Source organism: Colletotrichum navitas (assembly GCF_030913465.1).
Source record: "Colletotrichum navitas strain CBS 125086 chromosome Unknown LY79scaffold_6, whole genome shotgun sequence".
Classification (NCBI taxonomy): Eukaryota; Fungi; Ascomycota; class Sordariomycetes; order Glomerellales; family Glomerellaceae; genus Colletotrichum; species Colletotrichum navitas.
In genome coordinates, this window is record NW_026850552.1 from 649,670 (window position 1) to 662,820 (window position 13,151).

General features: G+C 54.0%; 3 protein-coding genes across 3 annotated transcripts; 1 reads left to right on the forward strand and 2 right to left on the reverse strand.

Moving 5' to 3' along the window:
• Positions 1 to 191: 191 nt before the first annotated feature.
• On the reverse strand, positions 192 to 4,070 carry LY79DRAFT_326606 (zinc finger protein). Its single transcript, XM_060552460.1, has 5 exons — positions 3,782 to 4,070; positions 3,621 to 3,716; positions 2,905 to 3,545; positions 2,727 to 2,850; positions 192 to 2,675 (listed from the first exon to the last, which is right to left on the reverse strand). Exons 1-5 carry the CDS (start codon positions 3,972 to 3,974, stop codon positions 277 to 279), a joined length of 3,453 nt encoding a protein of 1,150 aa, XP_060418785.1. The 5' UTR covers positions 3,975 to 4,070; the 3' UTR covers positions 192 to 276.
• Positions 4,071 to 5,635: 1,565 nt separating this feature from the next.
• Positions 5,636 to 6,687, forward strand: LY79DRAFT_540013 (uncharacterized protein). Its single transcript, XM_060556844.1, has one exon. The coding sequence runs from the start codon at positions 6,022 to 6,024 to the stop codon at positions 6,304 to 6,306; it is 285 nt and encodes a 94-aa protein (XP_060418786.1). The 5' UTR covers positions 5,636 to 6,021; the 3' UTR covers positions 6,307 to 6,687.
• A 3,609-nt stretch (positions 6,688 to 10,296) lies between these two features.
• Positions 10,297 to 11,629, reverse strand: LY79DRAFT_666358 (choline/ethanolamine kinase; the record flags this gene model as incomplete). Its single annotated transcript, XM_060563212.1, has 2 exons — positions 10,297 to 10,818; positions 10,886 to 11,629. 2 exons carry the CDS (start codon positions 11,627 to 11,629, stop codon positions 10,297 to 10,299), a joined length of 1,266 nt encoding a protein of 421 aa, XP_060418787.1.
• Between the last annotated feature and the right edge of the window lie 1,522 nt (positions 11,630 to 13,151).

Consider the following 13,151-nt stretch of genomic DNA (forward strand, 5'->3'; position numbering starts at 1 on the left):
TGGAGGTCGATGAGCGAGTATCCTTACTAGCTCCACACACCAACAGCTCACAATGACATACCTGAGAAGACCGAATGCAATTATTTATGGCAAGAAAGGGAAGTAAGGCCACTGTGAACAAGTGGTATCGTATCATTAACGGGTTACGCTATGTCATATGGTATTGCAAAATTGTAAACAATGGGGGTATTCGGGAGAAGAATAATCATCTTACACATGGGGCATATGTAATAAAACTTTCTCGGCATTTACTTAGCGACCAACCCGCCCTTTATGTCAGGAATTAGTATCCATCTTTTCGCCTACAAGCGACCCGGCTTTGACGTTGATATTCTCGCTATCGCCTAGTCGGTCCCTCTCGTCCAGCCCCGACGTTGAGGGTAATACAGAAGTTTCTCTGGGTGTTTTGGCTGACGCCGGCACAATCACGTTGAGAACGCAGTCATCCAGATGCTCATAGAACTCTTGAGCCGTGCCAAAGTAGCTTTGGCAAATTGAGCACTTCGCGCCATCGCCGCGGACGTTGCCGGATCCGCTGATAATGAGCTTCCGGCTGTTGGGGGGTGTCTGTTCAACGTTGTGGACCGACGTTAGATGGCGCTTGAAAACATCGGCTCGATTAAACGCTTTCTCGTACGCCGTTCCCACTCCAGGACAAAAGGGACAGATCATTGTCCCTTTGTAATGTGTCAAAGCGTGCCTATTTTTGTCGTACTTCCGCGCGAACCCCTTGGTGTGATACTCACACGTTTCTATAGGGCACTTCTCCGGCCGTTCTTCTTGATGGGTGAGCATGTGAGCCGCGAGATCCTTGAACACCCGGCCACAATCTGGATGAGGGCAGCGTGTGCGATTGTCCAGTGTTTTGCTCGATGGGCTGCTTATCTGGGACGAGACCATTGCTTCAGCGGGAGCGATCATTAAGGGAGCGTTTGGCGGCACTGCTGCCAGCATCGATGGTCCAAAAGTGGGAGAACGGGCCGGCGCGGGGGGCAGTGGCGGTGCTTGGGTAAAATATTCTAGCGGTGGTTTGTAGTCGACCTCTTCCCCTCCACTGGAATCGTCCTGGTCCTGAATGTCGACAGATTGCCGCACTTCTTTCATCCAGTCCTTCAGAATGGTCATGGGGGGCCAGTCTCCACTAGCCTTTCCGCCCCTATGCGGATTGAAGTGTGCCCTCCTGAGGTGTGCCGCTGCATTGTAATACGCCCCATACCGTTTCTGCGTGACGCAAGCTTTGCATTTCGATAATGGAATCACTGGCTGTGGCAGAGTCGGACTGTAGCTTTCTGGTTCGGTGCACACCCAACGCCTGACTAACGAGGCATGCTTCGCGTCGGTATGCCTTCGTAGTTCGTGCTCACCCCTAAATCCTTCTGGGTATTCATTACATTTGATGCAGTAGACCCGACGCAAGGGCGGCCGCTGGTATGTAGGTCGCCCTCTTCCGCCTGGAAGCGGAGACTCCAATGACCGCATGGGTCCCCGGGGTAAGGTTGGACTCTCTCCAACTGTGTGCCTGCGACCTAAATGGTCCAGTCCCTGAGGGGAGGTAAGGTAGTCAAGGCCACCAGTCGCACCAAAAGGGTCTCGGTCCAGAAGCGAGGCCGGGTGCGGGACCCAGGGATCGCCCAAAGCCCGGGGGTCATACATGGGACGCCTTGGTTCTTCCCCAGGTTTAACAATGGGTGGTAGGACGAACATACCGGTCCGCGGAGGAATTCTCTGCCTGAGAAAGCCATTGAATGTGGTTGTGCCTTCCGTATCACCATCTCCCAGGCGCATCAGAAACTCCTTGGAGGACGCAAAACCCTGCTGGGTCCAAATGCCTTTTCGGACAACTACATGAAGCGATTCCATTGCAGCCCTGTCCCGGTCATCCAAGTCGAATACTTGCTCTTCGAGGAGCATTGGTCCGGAACTCGCGAATATCGTGACCAAGAGCTTATAGAGGCCGTGCATTGCATGCGCACCTCCTGTCCCTCTCCAAGCCGGTGGCAGCTGGGATGACGGGCGTCTTGGCAGGTAAGACGCATGACCCGCCAGTATCGTGCGAACAACGCTGAAAATGCACAATGCGATAAATACGGCAATCCAGCTTTTGGGGTCTTGTGGGACTTTTTTGATAGTTGCCCGTTCAAAAGCCTGAAGAAACTGCGCCATGCAGTTGCAAACCAGGCGATGATGTGCATCTTGGTCAACCTCGTCGATGAATAGGGGTCGGTGCTGAGGCCCGCTCTCTAGGCAGATCGAAGGTTCCGGTTGTTCGAGGTCCCAAAATATGATTTCTCGCAAGAGCACTTTCGCTCGATACAAGACTGGGAAAACGGCCTCTTCCATGTCTCTCGTTGCTGCAATCAGCCCACTGGTCTTCAGAAGATGGAGAAAGTTGTACGTAGTCCCACCGCCGTTCCAACTCGCTGTAAGTACGCTTAGACTCGGTGGCGGTCGCTCGACTGCTTCCCTAGAGTAGGCTGAAGTTGTAGTATTGGCCAGGGGAAGGTTCGCGAGCTCTTCTGTCCACCAGAAGCCGTCATCAAAGTCGAGGTTCGACTTGACAGCATGTAGTATGTCTGGAGAAATTCGATAATAGTTTTCCAGGTGGTCATTCATATTTCTCCGCTGAGTGAGTGGTGATGTGATCGGGGTATGGGTTTGTCTCGGGGATATTGGCGCTACACCTATTAGCTCAACCCAGCACGTCTCTCAAGCCACTAAAGACTCACCTGGAAGCATGATGTCTGAAAAAGCACCCAGAGAACCACGATGGCACCCAATTACTTTCCAAAAGTCATTGCCAGGGCTTAGAGGGTAGTCTATGCAATAGTGACAAGGATCATTGGAGTCGCACTGTCAGCATCGGTTAGCAGCCACAACAAGCGCTGTCACGAATGAATGTCTTACTGGTTGCTTTTCTACCAAGCAGCGCAAACAAGGCCCAGAGTCTTGGAGCAACCTGAGCTCGCCAATGGACTGTAGTCGAGACTGGCCAACCCTACTACGCTTGAGAGGGGGGAGCAAAGGGTCGACCTCGGAATCGACAGAGCCTCGCCCAGGGCCGGAATGCTCGCTGGCCATTGAATAGGACTGCGAAGTGTCCCGACGGTCCCTGAGCTGGCTTGTTGCCAACGGAGCGAGTTGGGTGCCAGAGGATAGTTTCGGAAGTTGAAACGCCAGAGGCTGCTTTCCAGCATCGGAACCCCACGGCCGAGATACCGTATGCTCAGGAAAGGGGAGAGGCGGAGTGTTGCCAACGGACATACCCGAATCACGATGGGCGTGGACATTATGCTCTCGGGCGTGGCTGTCTCGGTCATCCTTATTGTAAAAGCCGTAAATGAAGTGTATACAACGCTCGTCCCAGCATTTGAAGGATGAAGGGGTCCGAGATGACGGCGACAAACTTTCTCTTATTTTCCACCCACGGACAACTGGATCATAACTAGCAAGATTACGATCCAACCAGGCTGCGTATCCCGACGGCGCTTCGTCGTAAAGTAATCGCTTAAGGGCGTCTACCATGCTGGGGTCTGACAGATCGTGACCTAAATGAGATATTAGGTACCTGTCAAGTGGCGTCGCACTTCAGACATGCTGTGTTTCGCAAAACGGCAACTCACCTTGTTCCAGAAAAGCAACCTCGATGCACTCGCACCGATGTTGCAACGATCTAGCCTCCTCAAGCTCAGATATGACGGGGACAGTGGAAGAAAGGCCTGTACGGACAAAGCAAGTCGTCAGGACCGGATCGCATAAGCATCAGGAGGGGCAGCAAGCTTACGATGAGTTTCGGAGTAGGCTTGCAAAACTCGCAATTTGTGGCGGAGCATATCGAGCTCCAGCTTGACATTAGGACCATACTTTACGGGCAGCAAGGCGGCAAGCCTAGCTTGAATATCGGCCTGCTGGTCGAGAAGTTGGCGAATGGCGCCGTCGAGGCCCGGATCGGGGATGGTGTGAGGATCGGCCGCCATTCCTCCCGGACCTCGAGGGCGTCCTCCTCCAGCCGACGACACTTTGAGCGTTCTTCGAGTCGGTAATAGAACGAGGCGTATATGAAGCAGAGAAAATCCACATGAACTTTGTCCTTTGGTCTTTCGAGGCTCGCCCGTCTACACGTCGCTTCGACTTGTACGCATCAGAGGAAAGCTTGAAGCGGCGGGACCATGTTGTTTTTTTCAGAGGAGTTCTGGGTGCACACGAGCTGCGCATGCCATCAGCTTTTGAAACCGGTGGTGGTGGTTTTGGTGGTGCTGTATTTGTTGTTGCTTCTGCTTCTGCTGGTGGTACTGGGGGCGTGGGGTGGCTGGGTTCATCGCTTTTCTAATGTCAGATGCGTATGCGTATTCTTGCCCCCCTCGCTTGTTTTTCTCCCCTTCTCTCGCAGATCCTCTCCTGTCTTTGGCGAATTACAAAAATTTCACCCTTCAGTTGGTTACCAACTTTTTTTTTTTTTTGCCTCTTTTGCACCAGGGAAGGCCCGTCAGGGTCCAGCGAGACGAGGTGATGTAAGGTACAGCAGACGAAACTGGACACCGCTTGCTTGTTGGGCTAGACCTGGTCCGTCGGGATTCTTTTTCAGGTCCAGTTCCAGTGCAGACAGACTCCCAGTCAGAAGCGTCTTGCTTCCGATGCGAGCTCGGTTCTCTGCACCAGGTTGTATGCCGTCTCTACTCTGAGCAGAATTCGAGAGAAGCAAGGGTACGGACGGCCATCGACGAGGCCAAAGGAAGGGCGAAATTCATAAATTTCTCGAGAGGCAAATTGCTGTGCAGCGCGAAGGCAGTGTTGGTGGCAGTCGGGGGGTTCGGCGGTCTTGGATAGAATAGCGAGCGAAAGCACGATACCCGATCGGACTACTGATCTCCTCCCTCTTTGGGGTGATAGCTCTTCTTATTACCTTAATAACCAGACAGGGTTGATTTGGGGAAGTGGGGCGCGTGGTTAACGGCGTTGATTAGGTAGGTAGATAGCTAGGTATGGAGAGCACGCTCCATGGAAGGCAAGGCCGAGAGACATTGAGAGCCTGCACCGGCGACAAGGTCGGGGTCGGGGTGGAGTGTGGTGAATGATGAGAAAGAGAGGCAAAGAGGGCGCAGCCTGAAATTGAGAGAGGGACCCCCAAATGGGCTTTTGGACTTGTTGGTAACCGGAGGGAGGGGGTGTGTTGATCTGAGGATGGAAGCCTGACGGTTGGAGTGTAAATCGATGGTACATTGCCTACCGGTACTGTGTGCTGGGAGAGGCGAACTACCTACCTAGGTAGGTGGGATGGGACGGAGGGACCTTACAAAGCGGCGACAGACCCGGCCGGGATCTGGGAAGGTTTCTCTGGTTTGCGCAAAAAGCATTGGATGGATTAGATACGCAGTACCCGCAGGCAAGGTAAGGTAAGGCAAGGCAAGGCAAGGCAAAGCAAGGCATGGCAGGACAGGTAGGTAGGTACGTACGGTTATAGATGACCAACAAGAAATAAGAAAAGAAGGACGCCAGGGTACGTTCATACCGGCCGTCCTCTCTGTTGAAACATACGAATGCCGCCGGTTGACCAGGTAAGGTCGTACCTCCCCTCCCCTCTTCCTTCTCATCGTGGGGCTGGATAGTGTAGATTTCGGCCAACAGTAAAGTGACAATACCCGCGCAACCAAAATCTTCATCTGCCATACATATCAGGAATGTGTGCATGTCGGGCCTGATTCCGTCAAGAAGTCGCTTCTCATCCCATTCACCCCGGTTTCGCTAGTTCCAAGCGACCTAAAGCAGGAACCTACACCCCCTTGCCTTCGTAGGAGGTGTTTCCAACTTTGCCCTCCCCATTGATGCCCTCGCCTGCCGGCGTCATTCTCCTTGTATCCGTAGGTGTCTTGCTCTGTGCGGAAAACCAGCATTAGCCTTAAGCAGCTGCGAACGGAGTTTCCCATCGCCCCCTCCCGGGCCGGTTCATCGACATATGCCTCTCGTGCGGACGACCATCATAAGGGACTCAGTCTCTCTCCCTCCCTCTCTCTTTCTCTCCAAAACATGGCCGGTACCCTGTGGGGAGAGCTCGGCCGCCACCCGACCGACAGGCACATCCAAGGGTCCTGTACTCTCGCCTCACCTCGCCTTGCCTTGCCTGCATCGTCCACCAGCTCTCAGCTAGCTTATCTCTCGACTTCCTTCACGAATTGGCCTCTCCACTTCTATACAATACAATCGCTTTTCAGTCTACGAAAATCGACCAGAAGCTTACTCACCTGCCAAGGGTTTCGACTACTTTGTAATCGACCTGTTCGAACCTGGCAGGCACGCGATGTAGGCTCGTAATAGGCAATTACCTCACACACCTTGGGATTCTTATCAGCTCTCCTTCGGCCCTACCTCGCTCGTCTTGGACAGTCCTACCCCCCAACTCGCACAGGTCATGGGGTATAGGCACTGTGCCCTCTCTACTCCGTACAGCCCCTATCAACTGGTAGTGTATTCTACGCCCCCGGCCCATCCTTGCTTCCCTGCCTGGTTACATGAGCCACTTGCTTGGCCAGGCCACTCTTAGATCCCTTATGAACCCGTAAATGAGGAGACTGTTTACACGCTGCGTGCCGCTGTCGTGGCCGCAGCGAAATCTCGAACTGCCTCCATGGTGACTGCTACATCACAAAATATCGGCCTACTGCAGACGGAGGCGCAAAAGGAGCAACAGAAGGGGGGGGGGGGTAAATGACAACGGATTGTAAGTGGGTGGGGTGGTCAGCGGTCGCTCTGTCTGCGTATTGGCCACAGCCAGCCTCGCTTCCAGCCCCCTTCGGCATGTATCTGCACATCTCAGCCCACCCTCGTCGCTACTGGGTAGGGCTTTCTTGCAGGGCCTCGTCGTTTACCGCTTTATTTCCCGTCCTCCGTGGCGGATGCCCTGAGAAGGGGCCGTTTGGTTTATGTCTCCACGACTTTCACTCGTTCATCCTCGTCCTGGTGTAGAGAACCCAGAGTCTCATTTATAAGCGATATGGGGGGAAGGGGGTAGTTCGACGTGGGGCCGCTTGCTCCTTCTCCGACTCTGCGACGATTGGCCCCCAAGTTGAACAAAAACCGATCGAGGCAAAGGGAACATGAGACGAGACCAAACGGACGCTTGCTTAGCCTTATTGCCATTGCCCGCCCGTCTTGCCTGTATTAAATTCCGGCTACAGTCTCGAGAGGTTACGTCTAATACTCCTCGCTCAACCCTTGACGTCTGCAAGCTGCTGCATCGGCAACACAATGAACCGCGCGCACTGTCCCCTCCTCTACAACCAGGGCTTCGGTTAGCTACTTTCAAATCAACACATCAACTGCCAGCGCCTGGACACTGATTGTGCAGCATTCATGTACCGCTGGGCTTGGGTGTGCTCTCCGTTATGCTGCTACACTGTGTGCTTCCTCTTCCAGGTTCGGGGGCGGTTCTTGAAGCATCACGCAAATGCAGGGGAATCCTCCCGTAGGCGAGAGATTGCGACATTTCCGCCTCGCCCGCCTGCCTACGCAACCGTGTAACCTATGCAACAGCTCTCCGCAATTGAGTCTGAAAGGCCGCCGACTGGTCTTCTCCCCGACTCTCATTTCGCTTTTGTTGCCCTTTCCCTTGGGAATTCCCCGTGCAGACGCGCCAAGAAAGCGATTGGAGCCGTATCCATGGCCGATATACCCACGCCCACACGGACCAAATCTCCACGTGGGTCCCAGAGTCCGTGGCACTTGTAGCATGCTGGGGGCCAGTCCCGGCAGAAATAAGCATGTGCCGAGTCACCGTTACAATCTGCAGATAGCTGCAGCAGGTGAGCGCGAGGAGGAGCCATAGCTGCGGCTTGGAGCTCCCTAGTTGAGAGCAAGCTGCCGTTAAAGCGGCGTAAGACGTGCGATACCTGCATCGACCGTCGCATGGCAAATGGGGTTGGTCGAGCCAGGCGGCGTGGCATGCAGCCGCTCAAGATCGAGGCATCACCAATGGTAGGACCATGTTCTTGGAGCCCTTTCCTCGCCTCCCCTCCCCCCCCCCTGCTGTGCCGTGTTCCCCTCGAGCAAGGAAGTCAAAAGCCAACCAATTGATCGAGAAACAGAAGATACAGGATCAGCGCTGTTAGGATAAGGTCTTCTCACACGCGGCACGGTCGTGACGACATATTATTATACCATTACAGTTCAACCCGCAGCCTTCATTCATGCATTTCAATATATCCTTCATCATTATTTAACCCAAAAGATACCCAAAAACTTTCGATGAAAAGGCTGCTCTAAGCGATCTAATGCCACGTGAACCGTAGTTCCGCCCAAGGGGTGGGGATTCGACAATATACAGATGCTGGCGGCATGAACTGCATTCTCTTTGGGTATTCCATAGTAGCCTTGCACGCGTGCTAGTCACTTAATCGCTATTCTACATGAGCCATGTCCTGCTGAACTGTCAGAAGCTCCTCGAGGTAAGGATATTGCTGAGATGGGTGTTGAGGGCTCATGGGTGGTGGCATGAGGGGTTAGGGGAGAAATAGTGTACGTCTATCCGTACATCCCCGGTGGTGACTCCGCCTGGTGTCAACGACCAATCAGCATCCTCCACCAGTCCAGGGTAAGTACACGCACACTCGATTCGACACCTGCCCCGATAACACCCCCTCGAGACCTTTTGCTGGCTTGGGTCCGGTTCGGTGCAGTGTGGGAGTTCGTCCTCCTGGCGAGGCAAATCGTCCAGGTTTCGGCAGCCGGTATCTTGATTCTCGGATCCGGAACCGAACAAAAGAACACCATCTTACAATGCAGCCAAGTTACCCAGTTCGATAACCATCATGGACAGAAGAAATGTCACAAGCCGGATGGCAAGCTGATGGCCAAGCAAGTTCCGCCTGCCATGACCCCTTTTCGATCGACCAGTCCGCGCCCGCCAGGAGCAGCACGGTTGGCTCAGCGGCTCATGCTCACGAAACGAAACCTTTGTAGTGTAAGGGGAGGGGTGGATGGAACTACCTGGATTGCTGCTCCATTCCTGGCCTTCCTAGCCATCGGGCTTCTCGTCAATCTCGACCACCTGCTCGCGGCCCAGGACACGAGAGAGCTCGATCCATTGATGAACGACTCATTGTTGTTCGTACCACTGCACTGCGTGAAGATTCGTCCAGTCGCTATTGCTATGCCGGTTCATCCTCAGCCCTAGGGGGGGTCGGTGGCCTTGGGAGCCAATTTGGAAGCTATTTTACCTGGATCGTGCGGGACAAGGATACGGCCGGCGCCGCCACTAAGTGAAAGTGTGGTGCGGGAAGTTGAAGTTGAAGTTGTCACCCTCACCCTCTTCCCCGGTGCCATTCAATCTCAGCAAGCTCAGCTTCTCCTCGACTGGAGACCATTTAGCCTCTGTGCCGGCAGGCAGCGCACGGATGATCAAAGGGCAGAAAAAGAACATGACCAGGCTAGACCAGACCAACCCTTGCCCCCCTCCCAATTGTTCGTCGAAGGGGTGGTCAATGCAGGGGCTGAAAGTGGACGGCATACGAGAGGGGACTGATGGAGACGACGAACGCAATTCTTTTTCTCCGTTTCCTTTTCTCGTGTCTTGCAGCTGCATCGGAGCACGCAAACGATCGCGGCATGCGCACAATTGTCCATGGTATTATAGCGCCGCCCCCAACCCGACCGGACGGTAATTAGAAAGGAAATCAGGGACTACGACCGTATGCCGGCACATGGGCCTTACCTCACCTTTCACCTTGGCTTCGCTGGAAAGTGTCCAATTCTTGAGGACGGGTTTCTTGCCGAGCAAATCAGAGGTCGGTCGTGATTTGGATCGTCCCTCCCCCATTCCCCCGCCCCCCTCCCGGATGTCTCTTGTTTTTCGGACTGTGCAACGAGTGAGAGTTCCTGTACATTCTTGTGAGGTCACTTCGCTTAAAGTATGTTGAAGTGCACACAAAGTATCGCGTTGGTTCTGTCATCCATCGTCCCCTCTTCCTCTCTCTTCGTAGCAAGTTCTTGGGATTATCTCTCATCGTAGTAATAAAAGCCGCAGTGTAATAGAAGCCCCGTCTAAGAACCCTCCCCAAAACGCCCCAGAGCTCTTTCCCGGCCTTCGTCGAGCTCATGTTGAATGACGCCGGCCCGTGTCGATATTATGCTTCGCTCCCGTCAATCCATTTCTGTTTCGCAGTTGAAGTTTATGTACAGAAATCCTTGCCAAACTCCCGCGACATGTGTTTGTTTTCTCGGTTCTTATGTTTTCGCTTGTTTGCCGTCATCAAAGCCTCCGTCCAAAGCGAAATCCCGGTTAGTCTGGTTGTATACCTACCGGTCATTTTACTCCGCCTGCTCCCATCGTCTCTCGCGCAGGGGCATTTCTTTGCCAGCAGCGGCCCGGCTGCCTTGTTTCTCATCTTTCCACGCCCAGTACTCGGCGAGGCGCGTCTCTGCGTATGAGGCATAGTCAAAGTCAATCTCCGAGATGACGGCCTGTATCAGTGCCCAGATACCCCAATAGAACCCCGGCACACCGCGGAAGAGATCAACCTCGTCGTCGAGTTTCCTGACCTCGGCCTCGATGTCGACACCCGCGTTACCTTGGTAGTATTTGAAGTATGAGCGGACATACTCGTCGATGAATTCTCGGCGCTGGGACTTTGTGGGCAGCACATTGTAGTCGCAATCGAAGCCACCCCACTCGGCAAAGTGGTTGGCGATGTCAAATGCCGCTGGGGAGGGCGTGGCGTATTCGTAGTCGATAAAGGTGACCGTGGCTTCCTTTCTGCCACCCTTCGCGGACAAGCTGCTCGGTAACACAATCACGTTGCCGCTCAGAAGATCGCAGTGGGCAAACACGAGCTATCGGAGGGCAGCAATCAGCATTCTATTTTAAGTTAGGTTTGCGGTTTATGTGAGTGCGACTTACACCATCAACACCAAGGCCGGGGCGCTGACTGAACTCTTTGATAATGTATTCGAGCTCTTTTTGAAGCTTGTCTTGCCTATCCCTTTGAACCTGCGTGTTTGTAGGCAGGGCCAGTATCCACTTCTGCATCACAGTCCACAGGTTCGGGACCGGCTTGCCTGGAGCGGCGTTGTCGATGATGGCCTCCGGATCTTCGTGGCCATCGGCACCGTTCTCCTTGGCGTGGCCATCCGTTGGTGTCGGCTGAGTAATGCAGGGCACAGTCGCGTGCCACTGGGCCAACCTGCTGGCGACAGCCCTGTAGATGGTAGGCTTTCTGAGGTCCTCGGGGGCTGTCACGCTGCCCTTGATGAAGCGGTACAGCATACCATTCTGAAAGCGAGCAAGTAGCTCGGGGGCCAGCCCATACTTCATAAGAAGCTCATGGTTCTGGGCCTCGCGCTCGCGGTCAATGAGAACGGCAGTTCCATTGCCGTACGCTCGCAACAGGATAGCCTCCCTGTCTATATCCTCCTTGGACCAGCCCTTCCGCTTGTTGATCGCCTTGAGCAGGGTATTGGTGATGCCGTCGGTAAATCGAACGAATTCTATGTTGGAGTCGTCGGAGTCCCAGTCTGGTCGAACAGTCAGGATTAGACGAGTTGCAGATTGCTGAGAATCTTCGCTGTCGTAGAAAAGGGGAAGTGTTCGGACATGTGGCAGCACCAGCCCGTTAGGGTGGCCGTTGCTTACACCTTGGGTCATGATTTGACCGAAGGGAACTGAACGGGGAAGGGGTATATGTGCGTGTGCGTTGTGTCGAGAGGGTAGGAACAATACCGAGAGGTCAATTGTTGGATTGGAAATTGCCCTGGTGGATTTTGAAGACAGCGGCGACGTGTTCTTCAAGCGGGAAAGTCGCGTGCCTCCGGGCTGGTGTGGAAAGGGGGCAGCGGAAGGCGGTCTGCGAAAGCTAGGGGGGAGGAAAGGGAGAGAGTCGGAGCAGAAGGTATTTTAGGGAGGGGCAGGAGGTGGTGGCAATTACGGCGTCTGTGGTTCTAGAGCAAGTGGCAAGAGAAAGTAGAGACGGCGGGCGGAATGGTGTGAGCGGGTGTTGGAGGATTGATATACAAGAGGTTTTGAGGAGCTAGGTACGCCTAGTCATCGGGGGAATTTTTTTTCTCTCCCTTTCATTTTGGCGCCGTTGACAATGGAGTCGAGCACGAGACCTTTTTCCCTGCTCGTGCGGATCCAAAAGCCGCGGGGGGGGGCAGGGGGGGAATCGGTTGCTAAGGTATGGCGGCAGCCAATATGAGATTGTCGTTGGGGAAATTGCAGGCGGTGCGTTGTGCCTATTCCTCCTTTTGCCGTCGGTCAACGAAGAGAAAGCAGGAAGAGGACAGGGTAAGATAGAGACGGGAAGAAAGAGCAGAGCATGTGAATGTGCAGAGCAAGCCACTAGTATCCTACGGTGTACGGATACACTGACTGCACTGACTCTACCTGTACACATGTGGATTGGCCGGCGAAATGGGGTGGGAGGAGGCGGGGCTCTGGGACACTCTTCCCCAACACCTTTACCACGTACACCGCGACTGCCTTGCCTTGCCTAGGTAGGTAGGTAGCTTGGATGCTTGCTGGCCTTGTCTGTTTACACGGAGCGCGTGGAACCGGCGTCACGGCGTGAGCACCGAGGGAATGGACCAACTGAAGAGCACTGAGGGATGCAGTAGTGAAGACTACTCCGTATGTACTGTACAACAATAGGTAGGTAGGTAGGTACCTGTAATGGACTGGTAGCCGGATAAAAGTCCGATATATTCATTGTTGTTAGTTCCCTACACCGCATTCTGCCCTCGTTCTTGGGGTTTCTCCCTCCTTCCCATCTGCTTTGACTCGCGTGCTCATTGCTATAGTTACATCCCATCCACCATCACAGCTACATCCGTACAACTTACAATATACATAGATACGTTGCGTAGTGTTCTGCCGTGCCACATCCTTGTCACCTGTAAAAAGCCCTTGAGCATCCACATCTCAGGGTCTTGCAGCTGCCGGCTTATGCAGTGTGACCGCCATCACTGCGTGGCCTACACAGATACCTAGGTAGGTACGTAGGTAGGTAGGTGGGTAGGTAGATAACCCCAACAACGTCCGGGCGAATAGGAAAATCTGCGATCGCCATCTACAGGGCTCTCTATCATCTTTTGGCCCATCTCAAGTACTATGGAGGGCAAGCCCGGTTTAAGGCGAACTGGGTCATGGCCAACGTAACCCAGCGCTGTAC

Bases quoted from the DNA above. Each gene is read 5' to 3' on its own strand.
- LY79DRAFT_326606 (XM_060552460.1), bottom strand. From the start codon at position 3,974: ATGGCGGCCGATCCTCACACCATCCCCGATCCGGGCCTCGACGGCGCC. The intron at 3,546-3,620 runs GTGAGTTGCCGT...TATCTCATTTAG, and splicing joins GGTTGCTTTTCTGGAACAAG to GTCACGATCTGTCAGACCCC. The intron at 2,676-2,726 runs GTGAGTCTTTAG...TAATAGGTGTAG, and splicing joins TTCAGACATCATGCTTCCAG to CGCCAATATCCCCGAGACAA.
- LY79DRAFT_540013 (XM_060556844.1), top strand. From the start codon at position 6,022: ATGGCCGGTACCCTGTGGGGAGAGCTCGGCCGCCACCCGACCGACAGG.